Consider the following 24,537-nt stretch of genomic DNA (forward strand, 5'->3'; position numbering starts at 1 on the left):
AGGAAGTTGACCATGACTGTGGTGCTTGGTGGGGGCTACCATTGTGCCCTCCTCAATCAGCAGTTACCAGTTGCCTATGAAATGGACTGTAGAGGAGGAAATGCTGACCTAGCTAGTGCAAACTCGCAGAGAAATTTTCACATAAGCTTCATGTGACTGTTCTTCTCTGACCAGACATGATTCCAAAATGCCTGTAGCACCTGAAAGAGAAAATGGTACTAGAAGGCCTCCTTTGCCTTTCCTCTTTTAATCTCTAGGGCCATTTGAATGTGAATTCCTCCCCTCTGAACCTTTCCACACTAAACAGCAATAGGGATGACAAAGCCCAAAGTGTAAAGATGTAATCTATTGATGGTCAGTCTGCTCCATGGAATATCCTATGCTGTATAAAAGCTAGTTTGCTTTAAACATAAATTCCATCTTTAAGTGCATGCAAGTCTTAAAACTTCATCCAGCTTTATAAGCTGAAAAACACCTTTCTCATACTTCTGGGTGGCTAATGGATCCATTACACTAGTGCTACTTCGAGTGAGCTGAACTGGCACTTACCAAATTCATTGCAAGAAAAATAAAAACTTCAGTGAGGCATTCATTCAGTAGACTTAATTTTCACCTCTCCGCTGAGGAATTTACAATAAATACCCTGAATTTCCTGTAAGCAAACTGAGAGTTGAAAATGTTATCAAATGAACATACGTAGCTAATGTAACCAAAATCTCCAACGTTGTCTCTGCATTTCATGAAACAGCACTTACTAGGTTGCAACTACAGTCAGAAATGGGGGAATGAATTGTTCTTGATAACAGTGATGAGTGCAGTCAAAAATCAGGCCTGTTTCCTGTTCATCAAGCATCACATTAAAGATGGTTGAGGTAATTTTGTATTGAATTGCTTACTACTGCGTTTTGATCTTCAGCTACTGAAATGAAGCAGTGTCTGATGTGGAAGGTTGGGATTCATGTTCTTTTTTCTAATGATAGGTCATTGATGGTGACTCCCAACCTCAACTAGAAGTCAAAGAATACGTAAAGATTTACTTGCAATAACTCCCATTGAGATCGCTAGTTGCTAGCCACATAAATCTCTCACGCATCAGGGGAAGAAAATAAAACTGACCCTCCTAAGAAAATAACTTTGTCTAAATCTCACCAGATAAATCTCCCTGGTACAAACTATATTAGCAGACATTTTATGACCATATAAATCATAGTACCATAAATATTTGGGGTAAAAGGAATTTCGGCGACAATAGAGACTTATTAGAAGTCTAAACCTGCACAAGACTAAAACTGGACCCTATCTGAGAAAGTAATTAGGCTATGAATGGCGTCTTTGCCTTGAAAGGTGTTTCCAGAAAGAAGAAAAGGAAATAGAAAGAGGAACAGGATTGCTAGATAGGTTTCCGAGTCCCCATTTTATAGGGTCTTGGCTATAGTTATCAGTCCAGAAATTCTGGGTCAGCCTTTCCTTCCTCTATATTACCAAACTCTTAGCCTATAGAAAAGGTGACCAAAGTCTAGGATTCTGGCAGATGCAGTAGTTGAAGTTCCTCATGCAGAATAGGGAGGGGGTTGGATGGCATGGGGGAGGAGGAGAACAGAAGTGTTAATACTGGCAGGTGAACTGACTGGATAAATTTGTCCCCAAACCAGATAATTGTAAAACTAGGCCAAATGGGGCTATTGAGTAAACAAAAGGAAGTTTATTTGTTTCTTGCCTAAGTGGTTCGGTATGTGTGGGGGGCGCTCTGGGCACAATAGGACACACAAAAGGAGCTTGTTAGTCTTCAGTTACAAAACAGAATGGTATAGGATTTTAGTTCCATTATCAACATTTCCTAGCCTTGAGGAATATTGTGTCTATTCTTCATCTGCACAGGGGACTTGTGTGCACAGTTCTCATTAGTGTTAATGGGAGTTACCTCATGTGTAAATCCATTAGATATTGAGTGGAGAAGGCACCATTTTTCCTCTAGAGTATAAAAATAAAAATAAACTTAGTCATTCAGATTTAATATTTTTAGAGGCAAATTGTCCAAGTATCTTCCTGTTTTGCTAATCATAAATGAAAAGGAAACCAAACTAATTTTATTCTATCCATTTGGCTAGAATGAAATAGGAACAGGTTCAGTCCATTTGTAAAGGCTCCTAATTGACCTATATTTGACATCTCTAGCACTGCATGTAGCATTACAAACTGTTCTTAAATAGGAATGGAAGATACCCTAACACTGGATCACTTTTTTTTTTTTAAGTTTAGGAAAAGCAACAGATATGGCTTCTATTGTTTTTATTTTCAGGACAAGATGCCAACAAAGCAAAAAGTTTCAGATGGAAGCAATTAATGGAAGATTAGAATTGCAGACATACACTAAGAAGTAGTTAAGAACTAAGGGAACAATCTTGTCAAAGGGATTTTGAATATTTTGTTGATCTGAAGTAGAAAATTCCCTACATTTTTCTCTTTTTATCTGAAGTAAATCAGTCTTTCAATGCATTTGCATAGTTGTATAATGAAAAAAATCTATTCATAAGGATGAAGGCTGGGAGGGAGAATGTGCATGTACTGGTATTGATAAACAAATCACTTTGGAGCCTGCCACACCAGATTCCTGGGTGTTTAGGAAAGGAATAACTCCTGTCAAGAGTGAATTATGCCATTTGTATCAGAATTAGAATCACTAAGGTCATATTTTAGTAGGAACCTTAAAAAAAGTAATGATATGGAAGGCGTAAGACATGGCTTTGCTATTTTGATTGCAAATTTGAGAACAAAAATCACATATTCTAGATGGAGGATTTGTAATGAACACAAAGGAGTTTGCTTGCCTACACATACTGCCTTAGACTCTCAAAACAAGAGATTAAAATGTAACCTAATTTCCAGGTGCTTAATGCAGGTTACTTTTTAAAACTGTACAATGTGTTAATGGTACTTGAAGAGAAGTTAAGAAAATTATTAATAGTAATTTGTAAGTATGTATGTTTATTAAGTAAGCTTGAGATTCATCTTATATTAGAAAGTTGTATTTCTTTGTAGGTTCCATGAAATATAAAAACAAGCAGTAAGTTTTCCTTAATGTATGTAGCTATTCAGAGTTTGCAACAATTTTTCATATCATTTTGTTAGTGGTAGATACAAATCAACACTTTGTTTTCTCTTTGTGTTCTGTCCCTGTTCACATGTGAACTGCAGATGGTTCTGTGAAGGGAAAGAGTTGCAGAATTCCCCTGATATTCAGATCCATTGTGAAAGTGGAGGCCTCCATTCACTAATCATAGCAGAAGCCTTTGAGGACGATACTGGACGTTACACTTGCTTGGCATCAAATTCTGTTGGTTCTGATAGTACTTCAGCAGAAGTATTCATTGAAGGTAAGAAAAAAGGTAAAATGAAAATACTTAGGCTCCTAAATCAGTTAGGCATTCCAACACTGAGCTCAGCAATACTTAAATACTTTTACAAACCTGGGCCTAAGTCTCGTTTTCAAAAGGGATGTAGGCATCTAGGAGCCAAGATCCCATTTTAAAAATGGAGCTGACTTTAGATACTGCACATTAGGTTTTGTTTATGATTTTGTAGCTTTGAGATTTTCAGCTGAGTCAAGCAAGATCTTACACTCAACTTGATGACATTTCTGTGTCTCCAAAATTCAGAGACTGTTCTAGACATCAATGGGGAGAACCATATTGATTTTGGCAAAAATTGGTAAACCGAAAGAGGAAATGGGGGAGACACAGGCACTCTGGCATCTGCTTAGCAGAGCTAAGGGGTTCAATAGTCTATAGATCAAAGAACCAGTTGATGGCACCCATTAACACCTTCTGGCATGCCAATTGTGGCAGCTCAACTCTGCCCATCCTCCCAGTACAGTTTTAAAACATTGACACCCTGAATGAAGTATCTTCCAGACAGAAATTAAATAAAAATAATGGGAGGAAGAGTGGAATGGGGGCTCACACAGATGGTAGAGGCTTGTGTGGGGAGTAAGGAGGGAATGGGTGTGGGGAAGAATGGAGGAATCTGTTATGGGGGAAATGAGCAATGGAGGGGTATACACAGACCCAATGTGGCTTCCTGGGAGTCCTTGGAATAGAAAGGGATGGGAAGGTGCCACATAGGGTGCTTGGAATGGGGAGGAATGAAAGGAGCCCCGTCCTACAGAAGCAACAAATTGTGTGATCCTCTACTTAGGATTATTTTGGTATGAAAGCCATTTTGACACTGTAACCTTTTGTAGTGTCATGATCCAAACTTAGACTCCAGTCCTACAAACAGAATAAACTCGGAGGGACTACTCTCAGATGTAAAGTGCCTCGCTTGTTTGCAAAGTTGAGGCCTTAATTTCCAATTGAATGTACTAAATCAACCAAAATAAAATTTTGTTAGTCACCTAATGAATGTACTTAGAATCTGGCCTGTATGATTTAAATATTTGCTTCTCTAAAGCTTTTAAGTGAGCTTAAAATACAGGCATGCCCAGAACCAAATGCCAATAATTCTTCTCATCTTTCTTTGAATTCAAGACTGCTCATATTTCAAATGCTTTATTAACCAACTGAAGTTAAACTATTGTGGAAAGACACTCAAAGGCGTTTTTAATTATGGCATATTTAAAGGCTAAGTTGACTTAATTCTATTTTTTTCTTTTGAGCAACTATTGTTCTTTCAACCATTTTTGGAATAATTTATTTCTTTTGGGGGTTTCAGTTCATAAATGCAGCCTGTTAAATTTTCTTTATTAACAGTTAAATATGTAAAAATAGATGGATATAGTAAACACTTGTAACAGATGTGTGTATATCAACATATTAGAAGGATCAGCTCTTGACCAACAAAAAAATCCACTTTTCATTAGTAATTAGCAACTAAACAGTGATGCATAATTTAGTATTAGTACTATTCTTTTAATGTTCTATAAGTGTTGTATTTTCAATATTCCGTACTTAAATACAAACGAAAATCCCCATCCCAATGAATGTATAGTCTCTAGAGCTGTTATTCTGCATTGAGATACATTAGCATGCAGTTGTACATTAATGTCCTGTTAACATCCATTCCTCAAACACTCTTCCCTCTAAAGCCCGACCCACCCAAGATCACTTTCTCCTTCATTCATGGGTACCCGTAAAAAACTTTCATGTAGACTCAATTTTAGGGGTGGCAGCCATGATGATAAAGCTCACTGCAGCAGTTGTCAGACAGTTGCTGCTTTGGTAACTTCTCCCCAAAGTCTTTTCTTTTTAAGAACCACAAAAAGGAGTCAGGGAGAATAGCTCATCCCCCTTGCTGTTTTGTTGACCAATTAGCCCTAATTTCTGACAGACTGATTTTTGGTTCATTAATTTCTGGTCCCGTACTTTTCTTGTTTACTCAGCATAATATCTTAACACAGTCCTGCCTTGAATTATATCAGGGACCTTTTCATTTGTATTAATTCAGTCTTTCATTTCCTTCTTGCATATTTCTCCATCAATTTATTGCTTTAGGTTATTGTGACATTTTATAAACTTTCATTCGCTTTTCACAGCTGATCTCACAATTAGGGTAAATTTGTAGGCCCAGTTATTATAACACACCTGCCTCCTAATTTTTATAGCCTAGCAACATTGAATATAGACTGAATATATAGGTATCTGAATGATTCTTTCTTTCCTAGAAGTCAGTCTTTGTGATGTACTAATAACTAGTTGCTTATGATTATATCAAACACAAGTTTTTGAATTTAGGTGCAGAATAATCAACAACAATTTCTCATTTTCACACATCTCTAAAGAAGAAATCCATACACCGGCATTTCCCCCACCATGTATATCGAAGATTTGGATCTAAATAAAATGACTTTTTATGAAACATCAGTTGCTGTTAAAAAAAAAAAAAAGCATGAAAAAGCTTTATTCCCATGTTCAAGATGTTTTGAGATACACAGATTATATTAAAACTTCCAGTTACACAGAATGCCCCAATTTAAATTCTGAGTATGATAAATGGCATACATCAAAATTTGAAACCCTATTCTGATATTTTTCAAAGTATTAAGTTTCTTTCAAATTTCCCATTAAAGGAAGAACTAAAATCTGTGCACATAATAACCAGAATCTCAAGCAGTCATTAATGAAGGGGGTAAATGGGAGTTAAATACAGCATTTTGTTTCTCAGAAGGGTATGCAGGGTCATCAGCAGTAGTTTGGCGATGAGTATAATGCATGTAGATGAATATAAATAGCCTCTGAACTGAGGAGTTACTGAACTGAGGGTGGCCAGTTTAGCATGCAAATGTTATGCTATACTGAGTTATAGTTAAGGTTAAAGTTTATCTATAAATGTATGAGCCACACCTGTTCACTTAAACCAGCAGGAGGATAAGCCTCTTTGCCATTCTGTAACAAGTATAAGTATGTGGATATAGAAGGATGGTGTCATTGCTACAAATATTTTTATATTTACTGGTGTAAAGCCTTACTTGACAGACAGATGAAAGCTTAAAAATCAACCTGATGCAATAGCAATGCATTGGGCATTATGACCAGTTTTTTTAAACATGCTTGTGACATTACCCAGGGTACCGTCTGGACTGTTGAACAGCTGTGTCCCTCAATTCTTCAATCTGGGATGCCTTTTACGCTGCTTCACTGTGAGAGCAACCACTCCTGGTCTGCCCACACACAGCTTCCAGCATATAAATGACCCCCAGATATACTGAATGAGTGCTATAGCTAGCCAGCCATATTACAGAGTGACACCAGCAAATTCTCTTCCCCAGACTTGTCCCCAGAAATGTGCATCTCGTATTGCCCAGTACCCTCCTGGACAATACAACCTTATAGAAAGTCCGTCATTTCATTTAAAGACAATTATGTGCACAAATCTTGTTATCTCAAATGAAGTTCCCAAACACACTGGTTTAGATAAAACAAATTTATTAACTATAGAAAGACAGATTTTAAGTGATCACAAGTGGAGATATAAAAGTCAGAATTGGTTACAAAGAAATAAAAGGTAAAACACAAACTAATACCTAACTTAACAAGCTGAGTGAATTTAAAGCAAAAGGTTTCTGTCACCACATGCTTACAGCAGTCTGGCTGGATTCCTTTCAGCCAGAACCCCTCCCCCAATTCAATGATGTTTCCTTTGTCTTTTAAGTGTTGATGCAGTGAGTAGAGATGAGGAGAGAGAGGTAATCTGAGGAGTTTACTCCCCTTTCTTATAGCATTTCTCTTCTTTGAAAATCAACTCCAGCTGGGGTTCAAACAACAGCCAGTCTGTTTCTTTTTCAACATGTAAATTTCCTGCTTACACCCTTTTTCCTGCCAAAGAATAGCTGCTTAACCAGGTGGAGGTCCATTTGATTATGTTGACACCTAGCTGAGGTGTTGGCTAGCTTGTTGTCTCTGGGGAACTGGTTTGAATCTCTATCCCCAGACTTGGAACATGTTTTAAACTAGAATTTTATAACTTTACATACAATGTTGCCACACATATTTTACTAGGACAATAAGGATTAGCAAATTATGAGCTTTCAAAAGATAACTCTCAAGGCATACTTTGTACAAAATTTATCATAGTCTTGTAAAAAGGGTGAACATAAAGATACAGACTGACACAATGCTTTACTGGAAATCTTGAATTAATGCTGACATTTTAATTTTAAAAAACAGTATATGTTAGGTAATATAGTTTCTTTCGTTGTGAGATCAAATGGAGCCTCTGGTGAAACCCAGGTCTATATATATATCCAGATCTTGCTCCATTATCACCTCTTTCTCTAATCTATCAAAAGTATAGCCACACTAATTATTCATAGCTAATAATAGAGTCCAAGGCCAAAAGGGACCATTTTGATAATTGAGGCTGATCTCCCATGCAACACAGGCCAAAGAACTTTCCCAAAATAATTTCTTTTGAACTACAACATTTAAAAAAAATCCAATCTTGATTTAAAAATTGTCAATGATGGAGAATTCAGCACAACACTTCATAAATTGTTCTATAAGGTAATTACCCTTACTGTTAAAAAATATGTGCCTTATTTCCAGTGTGAATTTGTCTTGCTTCAACTTCCAATGACTGGATCTCTTTTTTTACACATTTGTCTGATAAATGAAGAGCCTGCTATCAAATGTTTGTTCTCCATGTAAATACTTACAGACTATGATCAAGTCACCCCTTAACCTTCTCTTCGTTAAATTAAGTAGAATGAAATTTCCCCCTCTTTACTGGCAGTTTTATTTAATACACTGTAGCTATTAAAGTTATATCATTTGCTATGATTCTTGCTATGAACTGCGGACAATGGAAATCCCAGATGAATTGTTAGGAAAAGCTCTACTTAGTGGCCTATAGATTTCACTCTGCATTTCTTTGAGCCACAAAGACATTGAAAAGTCACACACATCCCCCCTTTTTTTTTTACATACGTTAATAGCACAGTAAGTGATTCTTTCAGGAATCTTGTCTAGCATGCATAGTATTATTTTTTTTAGTAGCATACAGCAGCAGCTTCCTTAAATTCCCTTTCGTGGAATGGATTTAAAAAATGCATCCCCTTAAACAATTAATCTGACTGTACCAAATTCATTGTAGGTATATCTCTAAAACAGAGATGACTCATACCTGCCAATAGTGGGGGGGGAGGAGGGACAAAGTGAAGGCAGCCAGCTTCAGCAATGTTACTGAGCATGCTCAGTCCACATGAGCATGTTTAGGACTAGCCAAGCGGCAAATTGGGAGGGGGGGAGACAAGTGACCCACATGCCCCTCCTCCCACTTGTTGCCACTGCTCCAAAGACTTCCATGATGTTAAACCAGGTAGGAATGAATATGGGCCATTAACTCATCTTTTAAGGAAAAATAGCATGCATGTAGGTAACCAGAGGTTTTTTGCTTAATTTGCCTTAATGTGAAGGAGTGAAAAACCCAGGAAAAACAATTTGTGATTAAATAGCAATTAACCTCTAATAATCTATATCAGCACAGTTATGACTTCCAAACTGTTTAAAGATCATAAAGACGTGTCAGGCAATAAGAAAAGCTACAATACTTTTCAAAAAAAGAATTTCCAGCTCTGCATTGAAATGATTTCATTTATACTACATCCTATAAGTCAATTCAGTGTAATGCTTTCAGAATAATACTAAAGAAGTATAGTATTTACTTTTGAAATTAAGCATAGTGGAGATTGGGGAGTGTATAACAACACTGAATACACCCTTTTTTTCCCCCCCAGGTGTCAGCTCAACAGATTCTGAGAGTGAAAGTTTAGTTTTCAAGTCAAAATCTGGAGCTATGCCACAGTAAGTGTGCTCAGTAACACCAATGATCTACAAATTTTCTATGTAACTTATAAGAATGGTAGCAAAACTGTTCTGCTACATCCGTCCTTGCTGATGTTACTCCAAAAGAAGAGGCTAACTGGTGTTAATCAATGATCAAGTTTATGTTAAAGTACAATACCGGACCTTGATCCTGGGACTTGCTGTATGCAGGTTTTATTGTAGGCTCAGAGCTATCAAAACAGAAAACAACTTTAGACTAATGGATATCTGTTTAAAAGAAAATATGTTGATTTATAATGCATGCAGACAATAGCTGTAGCAAGATCAACTTGGCTCTACTCACAGAACATCTAGTGAAGGGGATTTCTTAAAGAACAAAGTCAATTTAACTTGTGGAAAAAAGTTTAATATAGGCTGGAAAATTTCTATCTGTATATATTAGGGAAGTTGATTAATCAGTTAACTCATATGATTAACTTTAAAAAATTAATTGTGATTAATCGCAGTTTTAATTGCACTGTTAAACAGTAGAATACCAACTGAAATTTGTTAAATATTTTGGATGTTTTGTACATTTTCATATATATTGTATTCTGTGTTGTAATTGAAATCAAAGTGTATATAGTTTTTTATTATAAATATTTGCACTGTAAAAATTATAAACAAAAGAAATAGTATTTTTCAATTCACTTCATACAAGTATTGTAGTGCAATCTCTATCGTGAAAGTGCAACTTACAAATGTAGACTTTTTTTGTTACATAACTGCACTCAAAAACAAAACAATATAAAACTTCAGAGCCTACAAGTGCACTCAGTCCTAATTCTTGTTCAGCCAATCGCAAAGACAAACAAGTTTGTTTACATTTATGGGCAATAATGCTGCCCACTTCTTATTTACAATGTCGTCAGAAAGTGAGAACGGGCATTTGCATGGCACTTTTCTAGCCAGCATTGCAAGGTATTTACGTGCCAGATATGCTAAATATTTGTATGCCCCTTCATGCTTCAGCCACAATTCCAGGGGACATGCTTCCATGCTGATGACTCTCATTAAAAAAATGTGTTAATTAAATTTGTGACAGACCTCCTTTGGGGGAGAATTGTATGTCCCCTGCTCTGTTTTACCCGCATTCTGCCATATATTTCATATTATAGCAGTCTCAGATGACCCAGCACGTTGTTCATTTTAAGAACATTTTCACTGCAGATTTGACAAAATGCAAAGAAGGTACCAATGTGAGATTTCTAAAGATAGCTATAGCACTCGACCCATGGTATAAGCATCTGAAGTGCCTTCCAAAATGTGAGAGGGATGAGGTGTAGAGCATGCTTTCAGAACTCTAAAAGAGCAACATTCTGATGTGGAAACTACAGAACCCAAACCACCAAAAAAGAAAATCAACCTTCTGCTGGTGGCATCTGACTCAGATGATGTAAATGAACATGCATCGGTCTGTACTGCTTTGGATTGTTATCAGGCAGAACCTGTCATCAGCATAGATGCATGTCCCCTAGAATAGTGGTTGAAGCATGAAGGGACATGTGAATCTTTAGTGCATCTGGCACATAAATATCTTGTGACTCCGGCTACAACAGTGCCATGAGAACACCTGTTCCCATTTTCAGGTGACATTGTAAACAAGAAGTGGGCAGCATTATCTCCTGCAAATATAAACAAACTTGTTTGTCTGAGTGATTGGCTGAACAAGAAGTAGGACTGATTGGACTTGCAGACTCTAAAGTTTTACATTCTTTTATTTTTGAATGCAGGTTTTTTTGGTGCATAATTCTACATTTGTAAGTGTAGCTTTCATGATAAAGAGATTGCATCACAGTCCTTGCATTAGGTGAATTGAAAAATACTATTTCTTTTGTTTTTTACAGTGCGAATATGTCTAATAAAAACAAATATAAAATGAGCTCTCTGTTCTGTGTTGAAATTGAAAGCAATATATTTAAAATTTAGAAAACATCCAAAAATATTTACATAAATGGTATTCAATTGTTTAACAGTGTAATTAATTGCGCAATTAATCGCAATTAATTTTTTTAATCGCTTGACAGCCGAGTATATATAATACATACATCTCTGTGACAGAGGGGTAAATTTCCCAGTAGTTTAGTTGAGCCAAATTTATATGTGGAAATACTTTGGCAATACTGAATTTGAAAAAGCATTTGGGGGCAGGAGGAGGCATTCATGTAACGGTATATATACCAATGTTCCCACTAAAAAGATAGTTTGAATTTTGATGTATCTGAAATTTGGAAAGGTAAATTTTTGAAAGTTAAAAAGCAAAATGAACAATTTTAAAACTTTGTGAAATTTTACCCAAAAACAAATGTTGTTGCTTGCTCACCTGTATCCAATATCTTCCTTAATTCCTAAGTTTTTGGATATTCCCAGAAGGAGAGAAGAAAGGTGGACATAGTGATGAGAGTTTTCTCTGAAACTTAAACAAATAGTAATATATCTGTTTATATTGTGATAACTGTTTCTTTGCAATGTGAAAAGAGAAAAACTTATTTTCCAGATTAAATCTTAGAATTTGCAAAGTATTTTAGAATGCAAGAAGCCTTAAATTGCTTATGTTCAAAATTTTCTCCTATCCTGGATGTTCAGAATTTTATTTTATTGGTTTCTTTCATGGAAATAATCTCTGTCAAACATATTGTGCTAGCAACAGTGTATGTGCTGCATCTTCTGTCCTTATCTAGTCTCCTTCTTTGATTAGGTATAGAAAATGTGCAGTGTTACCAGTGTGGGCATCATTAAAGATCAGATCTACCATCCTTACCCATGCTTATTCTGAGTAGTCACTCTGAAGAAAATTGACTACTCATGGAAAAGCGGGTATTTATTCATTGTGAGTAAGGCTGGACCTAACTTTATGAAATCTTAGAAGATGTCAGCTGTGCACATTCAGAAGTGATCACTTAAACCATGACTGACTGATTTTTATAATTTTCTAGAATCTATCCCCCAAACCAAAGCAAAAGCACTTATCCTCAGAGGACTTGAGTGGATGTCAAGTTTGTGTTTTTAAATAAAATGTTTTGTTTTACAATTTACATACTTCTTCTTCAAGAGGTGTCACTGGGGGTGCCCCACTGTAGGTGTTGTTGCAACCCGTGCCATTGTTCGGAGATTTTTACAGCAGTACCCTTATTGTCCGCACATGTGCAGAGCCTGCCTCACATACCAGTCTTGTCTTAATAGTGCACATGCTTGGCCGAACTCCTCAGTTCCTTTTCTACCATCCCCGGCAGGAGTCGGACCTACAGCAGACTCATTAAAACTTTTTCTCTTACCCATTCTACATCCTTTTTTCCCTTAGTTTAGCACTCTAGTTACTAGATAAGTACATCCCTTTAAAAAAAAAATCGTTCCCGCTTGTTCCTCTCAGCCTCCAGCTCATGCTAATATGCCTGGCTCCCCAGGATTTAAGTGGTGCACTACATGCAGAGATGCCATCTCTATCTCGGATGGTCACTCCCAGTGTATAAAATGCCTGGAGGAGTCCTTTTATTCCTCAAAAATGTGCCCATTGTTCCAAATTAAAGTTCAGGGCACGTAAAGACAGAGAACTCCACCTGAAAATGATTCTTGGGCAGAAGTCACTTGGACCTGCTTCTGACCCAGGTTCGGGCTCCTCGGTGAACCACAGCCCTCCCGCCTCCAAAAAGGACAAAAGAGAAAACGCCCGCCTCCCTCACCCAGAAGGGAAACATTGCAAGCAAAAAGGTCACCGAGCAGGTCTGTTTCTTCTATACAGACCTTCTCTCGGCTCAGCACCTTTGATGCGCTGGGTTCCTCTGGCATTGCGCTAATCCCGCCTCTGGCTGCGGCAACAGCGCAAGCTCCCGGTGCCGAGGCTTCAGGCTTCTAGTTGCCCGCCTCTGTCATGGCACCGTTCAGCACCGCAATGGACACGGTGACAGCACAGAGGACCTTGCCGGAACAGACACGGGCTGCGCTTACCTCCCCGGCACCACTGACCTCAGCGCATGCATTGAGCGCTACGGTGCGGAGAACGTCGGTGCCAAATGACCCTTCAGCACCACAGGCACTCCTAACGGAGGGTTTCTCTCACGCAGGCTCTCCGGCACAGCAGTGCATTCATTCACCGAACCGACAAGGTGTCACCTAACCTACAGGTACCTCTATTTGACACCTATTTTTCTTCTGGACATTCACAAGCAGTCCGGACACCTGTCTCCAGCTGTGTCTCCCTTTTCTGGTGATGAGGAAGCCATAGTGCAGGGAGACTTTTCACTATACCAGTTCTCCCAGTCACAGAGCCAAATCAGCACTGGTCACACAAAATCTGGGTCTTTGTTAATCAGAGACCTCCCTCCCTGGTATACAAACCCGTGGGTGGCACCACCTATGCCCTTCCCCAGTCAGTGGCAATACTGAGGTCCATGGGCACCATATAAGCGATTCCACTATGATAGCCAAGATACCAGAAATAGGAGCAATGCCACCTCACCACCACCAGTGCATATGGGTACGAATGAGACACAACAACAAGCTGTTACTCCACACTTCGATGAACACACTACACATGCTTCCCCAACCCTTCTGGAGCCTGTATCCACACAGGATGAGGTTATACTGGCTGCCCCACCAACACTGTCAGATAATTTCTTAAAATTTCAAGACCTCTTCAAAAGAGTCACCAATGAATTGAATATTCATCTGGAGGAAGTTTCTGAAAACCAGCATGGGTTGACTGACATCCTGCAACCTGCCTCCACATCCAAGATTGCCTTACCTATAAATTCAGCCATTATGAATCCTGCCAAAACCATATGGCAGACACTGGCTACTAGCACACCTATCTGTAAACGAGCTGACCAGAAATATTTTATTCCTTCCAAAGGGTCTGCGTTCCTTTTTACTCACGCAGTGCCAAACTCATTGGTAGTAGAGGTAGCTAACGAAAAGAACAAACACCAGTTTCCAGGTCTACCCCAACTGTTAAAGACAGTAAAAGGCTGGACCTGCTTGGTCGTAAAGTGTATGCTTCGTCCACATTACGATTCCGGATCTCTAATTATGTGGCTGTTCTGGCAAAACATGATCACAAAAACTATGAGAAACTCATGGACTTTATTGATGACATTCCAGAGAGCAAAAAAACCATCAGTTTAAAGCCATAGTCTCTGAGGGACAGGTCATCTCCCGTACCGCACTACAAGCTGTGCTTGATGTTGCTTATACAGCTGCAAGGTCCACTGCTACAGCAGTTTTGATGCGTTGAGCTTTCTGGCTTTCATCGTCTTCTTTCCTTCGCGTGGTTCAGAATACCAATGAAGATCTCCCTTTTGATGGTGGAAACTATTTACCAGTAACACCAACGATGTGCTTCACTCCATGAAGGACTCGAGAGCAACATTACAGTCTCTCTGTGTACAACCCCTGCAAATAGGAGGAGACAATATAGATACCAACCTTATCAATGTCCACGCTACCCGACGTATGCTCAGCAAAGTCATAGACCATATGAACAACAACATCAGCAACTAAGATATCAACTCGCTGTATCAATTCATCGGCTCCATGTCAACCCCCTCCCACTAATAAGCAAATCTGAAGATGTGGTCGAGGGTATAGAAAACATCATCCCTACTTCAGTGCCCATTCCCTTTCTATCTTTGCCCCCCACCACACCCCATACCCTGTCCCTTTTCAGGGACCCCTCTCATGAACAAGTGCTCCACCAAGAGGTGCATCACCTCCTCCAATTAGGAGCAGTAGAACCAGTGCCCAACCAACACAGAGGAAAAGGGTTCTCCTCCCATTACTTTTAACAGAAAAGAAAACTGGGGGATGGTGACCCATTCTCGACCTCAGGTGCCTCAACAAATTTATTATTTAAAAAAAAATAAAAATGGTGACTCTTGCAACCATAATCACAGCACTGAAGCAGGGAGATTGGTTTTCAGCCCTCAACCTGCAGGGCGCTTATGTTCATGTGACCATACATCCTGCCCATAAATGTTTTATTCGCTTCGTTCTGGGGTCACAACACTACAGTACAGGGTCCTATCTTCTGGCCTCTTGACTGCGCCTTATGTCTATGCCAACCTCCTTCAGTTGTAACCGCTCATCTCAGAAGGCAGGGAATCATAATTTTTACTTACGTTGACTACTGCCTTTTCAAAGCCAGGACCCTCCAAGAAGCCATTCAATCCACACAACAGACAGTCCAATGTTTCCATGCTCCTGGCCTGCAAATGAACAAAGAAAATCTACACTCACTCCCACCCCACAACTGGAATTCATAGGAGCACATTTTGATTCACGCAAAAGAATAGCACCACTCCCACTCCATCTTCTCAACACCATCAACCTTTTGGTTGCCAAGCTGTACAACAGTCCACAGGTGACTGCACGAGATTGCCTACAGCTCCTAGGCCACATGGCCTCTTGCATTTTTGTAGTCAGGAATGCTTGCCTCTTCATGAGGTGTTTCCAAAATTGGATAACCATTGCCTACAGACCGAATATCCATGGTCTGAACAACCTTTTATACATACCTCCCAGAGTCAAGGACTCCCTCCACTGGTGGACATTGCCTCACAACCTTTGCTCCGGGGTTCCCTTTCTACAGGACGTCCTGCCGGTTATCAGAACTATGGACGCATCCCTTATGGGACAGGGAGCACACATGCCCCAATACGCTGCCCAGGGGCTTTCATCTCCTGCCGAGAAGTCCCTTCACATCAGCGTTTAGAACTCTGAACAATATGCAATGTCTGCCTCCAATTTCTCCCCTTCATACAAAACCAACATGTCAGGATAATGACTGACAACATTGCCTGCATGTTCTATGTAAACAGGCAAGGGCGGGGGCAGCGCAATCCCACTCCCTTTCTACAGAAGCGATGAAACGATGGAACTGGTGTCTCAGACACAATGTCTGAATATCAGCTGCATACTTACCTGTCTTTCTCAATACCATCACAGATGACCTCAGCAGAAGATTTCCCATAGACCACGAATGAGAACTAAATGAGGAGATAGTACTAGACATATTCCACACATGGGGATATCCAACCACTGACCTTTTTGCAACTGCAGCAAACAAGAAATGCCCAAGATTTTGTTCCAGAGCAGAACTAGGAAAACACTCCTCGGGGGATGTGTTCATATTCCCATTTCCCCAATAACACTCATGCACAAAGTACTGATAAAAATACTAACAGACCAAGCCAGGGTCCTAATGATCGCCGCCACATAGCCCAGACAGACATGGTACCCTTTCCTTTTCAAGATGGTGCTTTCCACACCTATCGCAGTACCCCGCCTCCTGAATCTCTTGTCCCAACAACGCGGTCTACTACTCCACCCCAATTTAACCATGTTACACCTCAAGATTTGGCTCCTTCATGGTTCTCTCATGCCGAGCGAACTTGCTCGGAACAGGTTCGAAATGTACTCCTTCATAGCACAACAAATTCTACATGGACCACCTACCTTCCTAACTGGACAAGATTTACACACTGGTGTGCTGCCAAAGAAACCGCTCCTTTTTTCCGCGCCTCTCCCACTAATCCTCAACTATCTGTTAGAGATTAAACTCTCTCTGGACTCTCCCTGAGTTCCATCAAAGTCCACTTGGCCACAATTACAATGTTCCATGATGCCACCAACGATAGGCCTATCTTTGCTCACCCTATTACTAAGCGATTCTTTAAGGGACCCCAGACCCTATACCCAGACATCAAACTACCTAATCCACCTTGGAACCTTCTCTTAGTCTTAATATGCCTAACCAAAAAACCATTAGAACCATTAGTCACATGTTCCCTCCTACATCTCTCTATGAAAACTCCATTTCTAGTAACAATTACCTCTGCGAGACGCACAGGAGAAATTGCAGCACTCATGGCAGATCCACCATACACCATATTGTTTAAGCACAAAGTCACCCGACACTTAATCCCCAGAATTCTACTGAAGGTGAACTCATCTTTCCATGTCAGTGAGCCTATCCATCTCCCTACCTTTTTCCATAACCACATGCAAATTCCTTTGAATCTACAATGCACTTTTTAGACGTGTGCAGGGGTTTGTCCTTCTATTTGGACAGGACTAAAACCTTTAGGCGTTCCGACAAGCTATTCGTCCCCATTGCAGAATGCTCTAAGGGGTCATTTATCTCTAACCACAGACTTTCCAACTGGATCTCGAGTTGCATTTGTCTCTGCTATCAATTACAGAATGTGACTACCCCTACTTTTATCAGGACTCACACCACGGCAGCCTCAGTGGCCTTTCTACAAAATGTCCCCCTTTAAGAACATTTCCAGAGCTGCCATTTGGGCTTTTGAAAATATGTTTGCAAAACATTATGCTCTTACACAGGGACCCATCACCGATACGCGTGTGGGCAGAGCTGTTCTATCTACTGCATTCCTTCCAGATCCAAGGTCCCTACCTCCTTGAGAGATACTGCTTTTCAGTCACCTACAGTGGAGCACCCACAGGGGCACCTCTCGAAGAAGAAGAGGAGGTTACTCACCTATGCAGTAACTGACGTTCTTCAAGATGAGTGTCCCTGTGAGTGCTCCACTCTCCATCCTCCTCCCCTCTACTTCGGAGCTGGGGTGGCCTCTGTTGTAGAGAAGGAACTGAGGAGTTCGTCCGCGCATGCGCACTATTAAGACAAGACCGGTATGTGAGGCAGGCTCCGCGCATGCGTGGCCGATACGGGTACTGCTGTAAAAATCTCCGAACAACGGCGCAGGGGCACAGCAACACCTACAGTGGAGCACCCACAGGGACACTCATCTCAAAGAACGTCAGTTACTGCACAGATGAGTAACCTCTTCTTTCATAACTGAAAAGCAGCTGATGAAGGGTTTGGGTTCAACCCTTCCATCATACTCACCCTTTGGGCTGATATTCTCTGTCTTTGCCCAAAGTTAATATTTTGGAAGGTAATGAGCATGGACTAAGATGGAAGATGATTTTGTAATTTTAATCTGGCAGTGTGATCAGCACGAGTTTATAAATTGCACAGCGACACAGACAGGTAGGAAGAGGATAGACAATAAAATATAGTAGAAAGACAAAGTGGTCATATTTTATTGGACCAATTTCTGTTGGTGAAAGAGACATGCTTTGTAGTTTACTCAGAGCTCTTTCTGAAAGTACTCAGTACCTTACAGCAGGTACTCAGACACCCTGACGGAAGAGCTCTGTGTAAGCTCGAAAACTTGTCTCTTTCACCAACAGAAGTTGGTCCAATAAAAGATATTGCCTCACCCACCTTGTCTGTCTAATATCCTGGGACCAATGCACCTACAACAACACTGCCAATAAAACATAGTGTCATCCCTTTTGGTTTATCTCAAATCATGTAAGAATTTTGAGTTTACGTTGGTTCCAAAGTAACACATTTGATAAGTGTTATATGATCTGAAAAAAAAATATTCCCCCCCCTCTTTTTTTCCAGAGTCCAGAAGAAAACCACTTCTGTTTCCTTAACAATAGGATCTTCTACTCCAAAGGCTGGAGTCACCACAGCTGTAATTCAGCCTATCTCTGTGCCCATTCAGCAGGTACTCAGACATCATGTTAAGTCAGTCAAATATATTAAATATATCTCTCAAAATTAAATATTGGGGGGGGACTGCCATTTGGGGGGGTGAGGGATCATACTTCATATTATTTAACTTGAAATCATTAAACTGCCATTTGGAATCTGAAGATTAACTTAGTAAAAAAAAAAAGATGTGCTGAAGTTACTTACTTTATTTGCCCCATTCAGTGTATTTGAGCATGTGTACTTATGAGCTATATAGGTTTTTACACCACAGTCATAATCATAATATCTGAGCACTTGATAATGTACTGGGAAGAGAGGTAGATATGCTGGAGGGTAGGGATAGGATATAGAGGGCCCGAGACAAATTAGAGGATTGGGCCAAAAGAAATCTGATGAGGTTCAACAAGGACAAATGCAGAGTCCTGCACTTAGGACGGAAGAATCTCATGCTCCGCTACAGACTAGGGACCAAATGGCTAGGCAGCAGTTCTGCAGAAAAGGAGGTAGGGGTTACAGTGGACGAGAAGCTGGATATGAGTCAACAGTGTGCCCTTGTTGCCAAGAAGGCCAATGGCATTTTGGGATGTATAAGTAGGGGCACTGCCAGCAGATCGAGGGATGTGATCGTTCCCCTCTATTTGACATTGGTGAGGCCTCATCTGGAGTACTGTGTCCAGTTTTGGGCCCCACACTACAAGAAGGATGTGGAAAAATTGGAAAGAGTCCAGCGGAGGGCAACAAAAATGATTAGGGGACTGGAACACATGAGTTATGAGGAGAGGCTGAGGGAACTGGGATTGTTTAATCTGCGGAAGAGAAGAATGAGGGGGGATTTGATAGCTGCTTTCAACTACCTGAAAGGGGGTTCCAAAGAGGATGGATCTAGACTGTTCTCAGTGGTAGCTGATGAGAGAACAAGGAGTAATGGTCTCAAATTGCAGTGGGGGAGGTTTAGGTTGGATATTAAGAAAAACTTTTTCACTAGGAGGGTGGTGAAACACTGGAATGCGTTACCTAGGGAGGTCGTGGAATCTCCTTCCTTAGATATTTTTAAGGTCAGGCTTGACAAAACCCTGGCTGGGATGATTTAGTTGGGGATTGGTCGTGCTTTGAGCAAGGGGTTGGACTAGATGACCTCCTGAGGTCCCTTCCAACCTTGATATTCTATGATTCCGTGATTCTATACTGAACACTGCACAGTATGGTACATTAATATGATTTTTGATCATTCTTATGTGTATTCTTTTTATACTGCTCAGAACTCCCTATGCATATGACATTTAATTACATACTTTTAGCACAAAATGACTCTTTAATTTTTATTTTCTGTGGTTAACTTAAATCAAATGGTTGTGGTTTCAGTTATACTTTGCTGTTTTTTACATCAGCTGTTGGAAATAAGTTTGCCTAAAGCGATTGTAAGTTATAAAGTATCTATGTTGGTCTCTAGACAATCACAATATTTTCTCTCAATATTAACTTAATTGAAATTAACTCTTCTTCCTCTCTCCTTTTGTTACATTGGTTCAAGCCCTCCTAGTACTTAGATTATTTTTTTAATAACATACTACATTGTTATATGGTATGTAATAATAGGAGATGCAGAAGTACTTCATTTTGAGAAAATATTTTAAAGATGATCAGATACCAAACACACACAACTCATTAAGGTAATGACAGTTGGGAACACAATTCTCGTGTGGATCACTGAAACCTTTAAATCTTGCATTTTGATTGCAGAAGCACACATGTGAAATAGTAAAGTCGCACAATTGTACTATAATAAAAACTCCTTTGCAGGATTATGTAGTTGGATTTGCATTAGATCTATATTGAACATATTATCAGAGCATATTCAAACTTTACAGTAATAATACATTTAGCACTTCAAGTGACTGTCATTTTTGGTTTTCTAGGTCCAAAGCCCTACTTCATATCTGTACCGACTAGATGGATCCAAGCCTATCTACTCCACACCCATTTTTACAAAGGTCTGTTTTCTCTATCATTATATACATTCTAGATTTTACTTTCCAGTCTCTAATAATGCATGAATCCTTTAATCATATTAAAACATATACTTTGTATAGTTTTTTATGAGTCCTTTTCCTTGAAGGTACTAGTGGCCACTTAAGAAAAACAGTTTTACACTGTAATAGTGAATTTCCTGTTTTTCTGCTCTATTGAAAAGTTTTAAAGAATTATATGTGCATTTTTATGTGTTTGTAGCATACCTATCACTTGTACTTGGCCATGGCTACAAAAATTAAAAACAAAACATTTGGCAACACATGCTAATAAGAAAAACCCATTCCCATGATTTCATCCTGGATAATAAAATCTAATGGTTTTGAAGTTATTTTAACAATAATGACATTCATGTATAATATAGTTATTCCAACATTTCAGATATATCATCCATCCTTATCCTGAGGATCTTTTAAAAATAAAGGCACAAACCACTTATTTGTCAGTGAGGAAGTATTGGTGGAAAGTCTATTAAGGGTTATTGAAACTCTGCAATTATTTACAGATAAATATTTAAGCTCACATTCACCTTAAATTACTCCTGAAAGTTCAGAACATACACTGTTGGAATAAACCAGGGGTTCTCAGACTCAAGGAGTTGCAAGGTTATTACATGGGGGCCCCAAGCTGTCAGTCCCACACATGGCGGGATCTGCCTGTCAGCTCTAGACTCATGTATGGTGGGGCTGACAGCCTGAGCCCATCCGCCTCCAAAGAAGGGTGCCAAAATAGAAGTTTGTCTAGGACACCATTTTCCCTAAGGCTGGCCTGGGACTGAGACAACATTAGAGGACTTGATTTTTCATTAGAGGACTTGATTAAACTGTAGACCAATCAGAACACTGAGATTGCCTCCTCTCCCCCCCCCTCAAAAAAAAAGGTAATTTATAATTTAACAGTGAGACACACAGGCAGGAGTGGCACTAGAGGAAGACTTATGGGGACTATAGCCACCCCAACATTTGCCTTAGCTTCCCCATAGGCACCCTTCCCAGTGCAAAGGTCAAACATTACACAGAAGTAAGGGTGGCTTTCCAGCTGCCCTGCTCTGAAGAGTGGCTCTCCGGCTGCCCAGCTGTGGCCAGCAGCAGCGCAGAAGTAAGGGTGGCAATGGAGTGCTATGTCTGCTATGAAGAGTGATATTGACAATGTTTCTTTGTGCCTCTGCCCCCAGTATTAAACAGTAACTATTTAAAAAAAAACTTTTCTGGTTATAACAATAATTTGATAAAAATGTGTTTTAGTCGTAATTTAAAAGTTGTGAGGAAAGGCACATTCATTTTAAACAATAGGATTTTAAATGTATTTTAAAATGTGTTAAATATAAAAAAATGTGTTTTTAATTTCTAAGGGGTGGGGGGGTCGCACTCAGAGACGTGCTGTGTGAAAGGGGTCACCAAAACAAGAAGTTTGAGAACCACTGGAATAAACAGACCAACATATCACCAACTGGGGAAGACAGCCCCCTCAAAACATGGTATTCAACAATAAGTAACACGTACAGTCAACACTTCCTTAACATAGCATGAGTTGGCACAAACCTCTTTTTATACTAACTACAGGGGGAAAATCACCAACTCATAGGTTTTAAATTTAGGCTATATTTCAGCACAGCACATCTAGGTGTTTAGCAGTAAGCATATGAGTAGTCAGTGGGAGTACTGTGCTTAAAATTGAATACATGCTTAAGTGCTTTGTTGGATTAGGGCCTGAAAGTGCAGATTTTACAAACAAAATACAGGAATGAGGCAGATAGCTTGTGCCAGACAGCAACAAGTGAGTCTTTCTTTGCATCATACTCTTAACACGGATAACAGCAAACTTACACAAAATAGTCATAATCTTCCTTCCCACCCCTTACTCAAGTATGATACTTCACCTTTGCTATAGCAGGTCTTTATCAAAGCTCTGCGTATTTCTTCAAGTGCATGCAACATTCCATTACAAACTTGTAGGCCAAAACTCTGTCTCTATGCAACAACACACAAGTGAACATTCAACAAATTCATTTGTATTATTTTACTCTGCTTTGATGGCTTCAAATGTTTCAGAAAAAAACATCTTGAAAACATCTTTCATGTTCTAAATGTCAGTCTGAAAATAGCGTTGGTAAATCATGTAGTCAGTTGCTTGACCATACCTTCGTTCGTTATGAAGTGTATTCAGGAGATCAAATAACCAATACCAGTCAGGTTTATTGCTCTAAAGCAATAATAATGTAATACAGGAAAAAAGTTCAATATGATACTAGCCTCTTGGAAGTCATCTTGTGCATCATTGTTACATTTACTTTACACAGAAGGACGTGCTCACAAAGTAACAAATTTTAGCTAGGAGTATTTATAGGATGATTGTAGAAGTTACAAAACTCTTTACATGTCACTGAAATTCAAACCACCAGTTTGTCCAGTTTTCCTTAACTACTTGTTCTGTTCCTTTCCTTATCTTTGTCTTGGGTACTAGCCTTTCAGGTACTGGTCCATGAAGGTACCTTCTAGGTTTGTACCGGGATAGAACATTCATATATCTTGTCCTTTTCCCTTTGGGACCTTCTACTGTTAACCTGTGAGAGCAACTCCCACTTGTTGCTATGGTAACACACTCATGTTCTGATGCTGACAGTTTTTCAATTAACTTAAGCCAAAGTTTACTTCAGCTAATGCAAGGTGTTATGGTATACTTGACATGGCTGGACAGAATTGTGAGGAGGGTATAATACATTCAGTAACATAACTTCCTAACACTTACATTAATACTATGCCTAACATATATGTATTGGCGAACAAGAACAATTTATCCTCTCATGTCCAGATTAGCCAATACGTAGTTAATAAAATGCACACCTTAAAAGATATGTGCCAGCTGAAAATTCTTCATGTCACACCATGGGGTAAAAAATGAGATAGAAGACTATCTGTTGACATCCACCTCTTGTGAGGAGTTAACCATTTTCCACTTTCTCCTTGATGATAATGCTTTCAGAAGATCAGCCTCCTAGAGAACCAACAGTGCACTACTTCTTCTGTAACCATGCCAAGAATGTATTCGAAAATAGGCCCTGTATTAAACATATTCCAACTGAAAACACTGTTCTTGGAAAAGAAAATCAGCAGAATGTTATGACACAATGAAATAAATTGAGGATGGGGGAGAAAGGGAATCTTGATTTGAGCGTTTTAAAGTATGTATGGTTTTTTGTTAATTTAAAGCATGTTTGTCACATTTCAGGAGCTGCAAAACTCCACAGCATCTGAAGGACAGGTTGTTGTACTAGAGTGCAGAGTCAGGGGAGCTCCGCCCGTGTACGTCAAGTGGTTTCGACAGGGTGTTGAAATCCAAGATTCTCCAGACTTCAGAATTCTCCAAAAAAGTAAGAAATAGCCCTTTGGCTAGCCCAAATAATATTCATGTATTCTCAAGAAAGCACCATGGAATTATCCTCGGTCAGTCAAAGCAGTCACTTTCCACCATAAGGATTGAGTTCTGGATAAAGGGAAAACCTCTTATCCACTTATTTGGGTAATAGTAATACAGACCAAGTAAATTAATTCCAGAAGAACTATTATAGGCAGGCGATATGAATGTCATCCTTGATTTTTCCTGCCAGTATCATCTGCATAGATACTGTACTTGCCTGTAGTATTTCTATACAGAACTTTTATTCTT

At 39.4% G+C, this 24,537-nt stretch overlaps 1 protein-coding gene across 1 annotated transcript in view; it reads left to right on the forward strand.

Moving 5' to 3' along the window:
* Window positions 1-24,537, forward strand: part of PALLD (palladin, cytoskeletal associated protein) — a 340,473-nt gene that overhangs the window by 115,682 nt on the left and 200,254 nt on the right. The window contains exons 2-6 of the mRNA XM_077815437.1: window positions 3,196-3,374; window positions 9,230-9,296; window positions 18,751-18,856; window positions 20,760-20,834; window positions 24,100-24,241. Of these exons, the coding sequence (XP_077671563.1) occupies window positions 3,196-3,374; window positions 9,230-9,296; window positions 18,751-18,856; window positions 20,760-20,834; window positions 24,100-24,241 (569 nt within the window). The remainder of the gene's footprint in view (window positions 1-3,195; window positions 3,375-9,229; window positions 9,297-18,750; window positions 18,857-20,759; window positions 20,835-24,099; window positions 24,242-24,537) is intronic.

This window comes from Eretmochelys imbricata, chromosome 4 (assembly GCF_965152235.1).
Source record: "Eretmochelys imbricata isolate rEreImb1 chromosome 4, rEreImb1.hap1, whole genome shotgun sequence".
Taxonomy (NCBI): domain Eukaryota; kingdom Metazoa; phylum Chordata; order Testudines; family Cheloniidae; genus Eretmochelys; species Eretmochelys imbricata.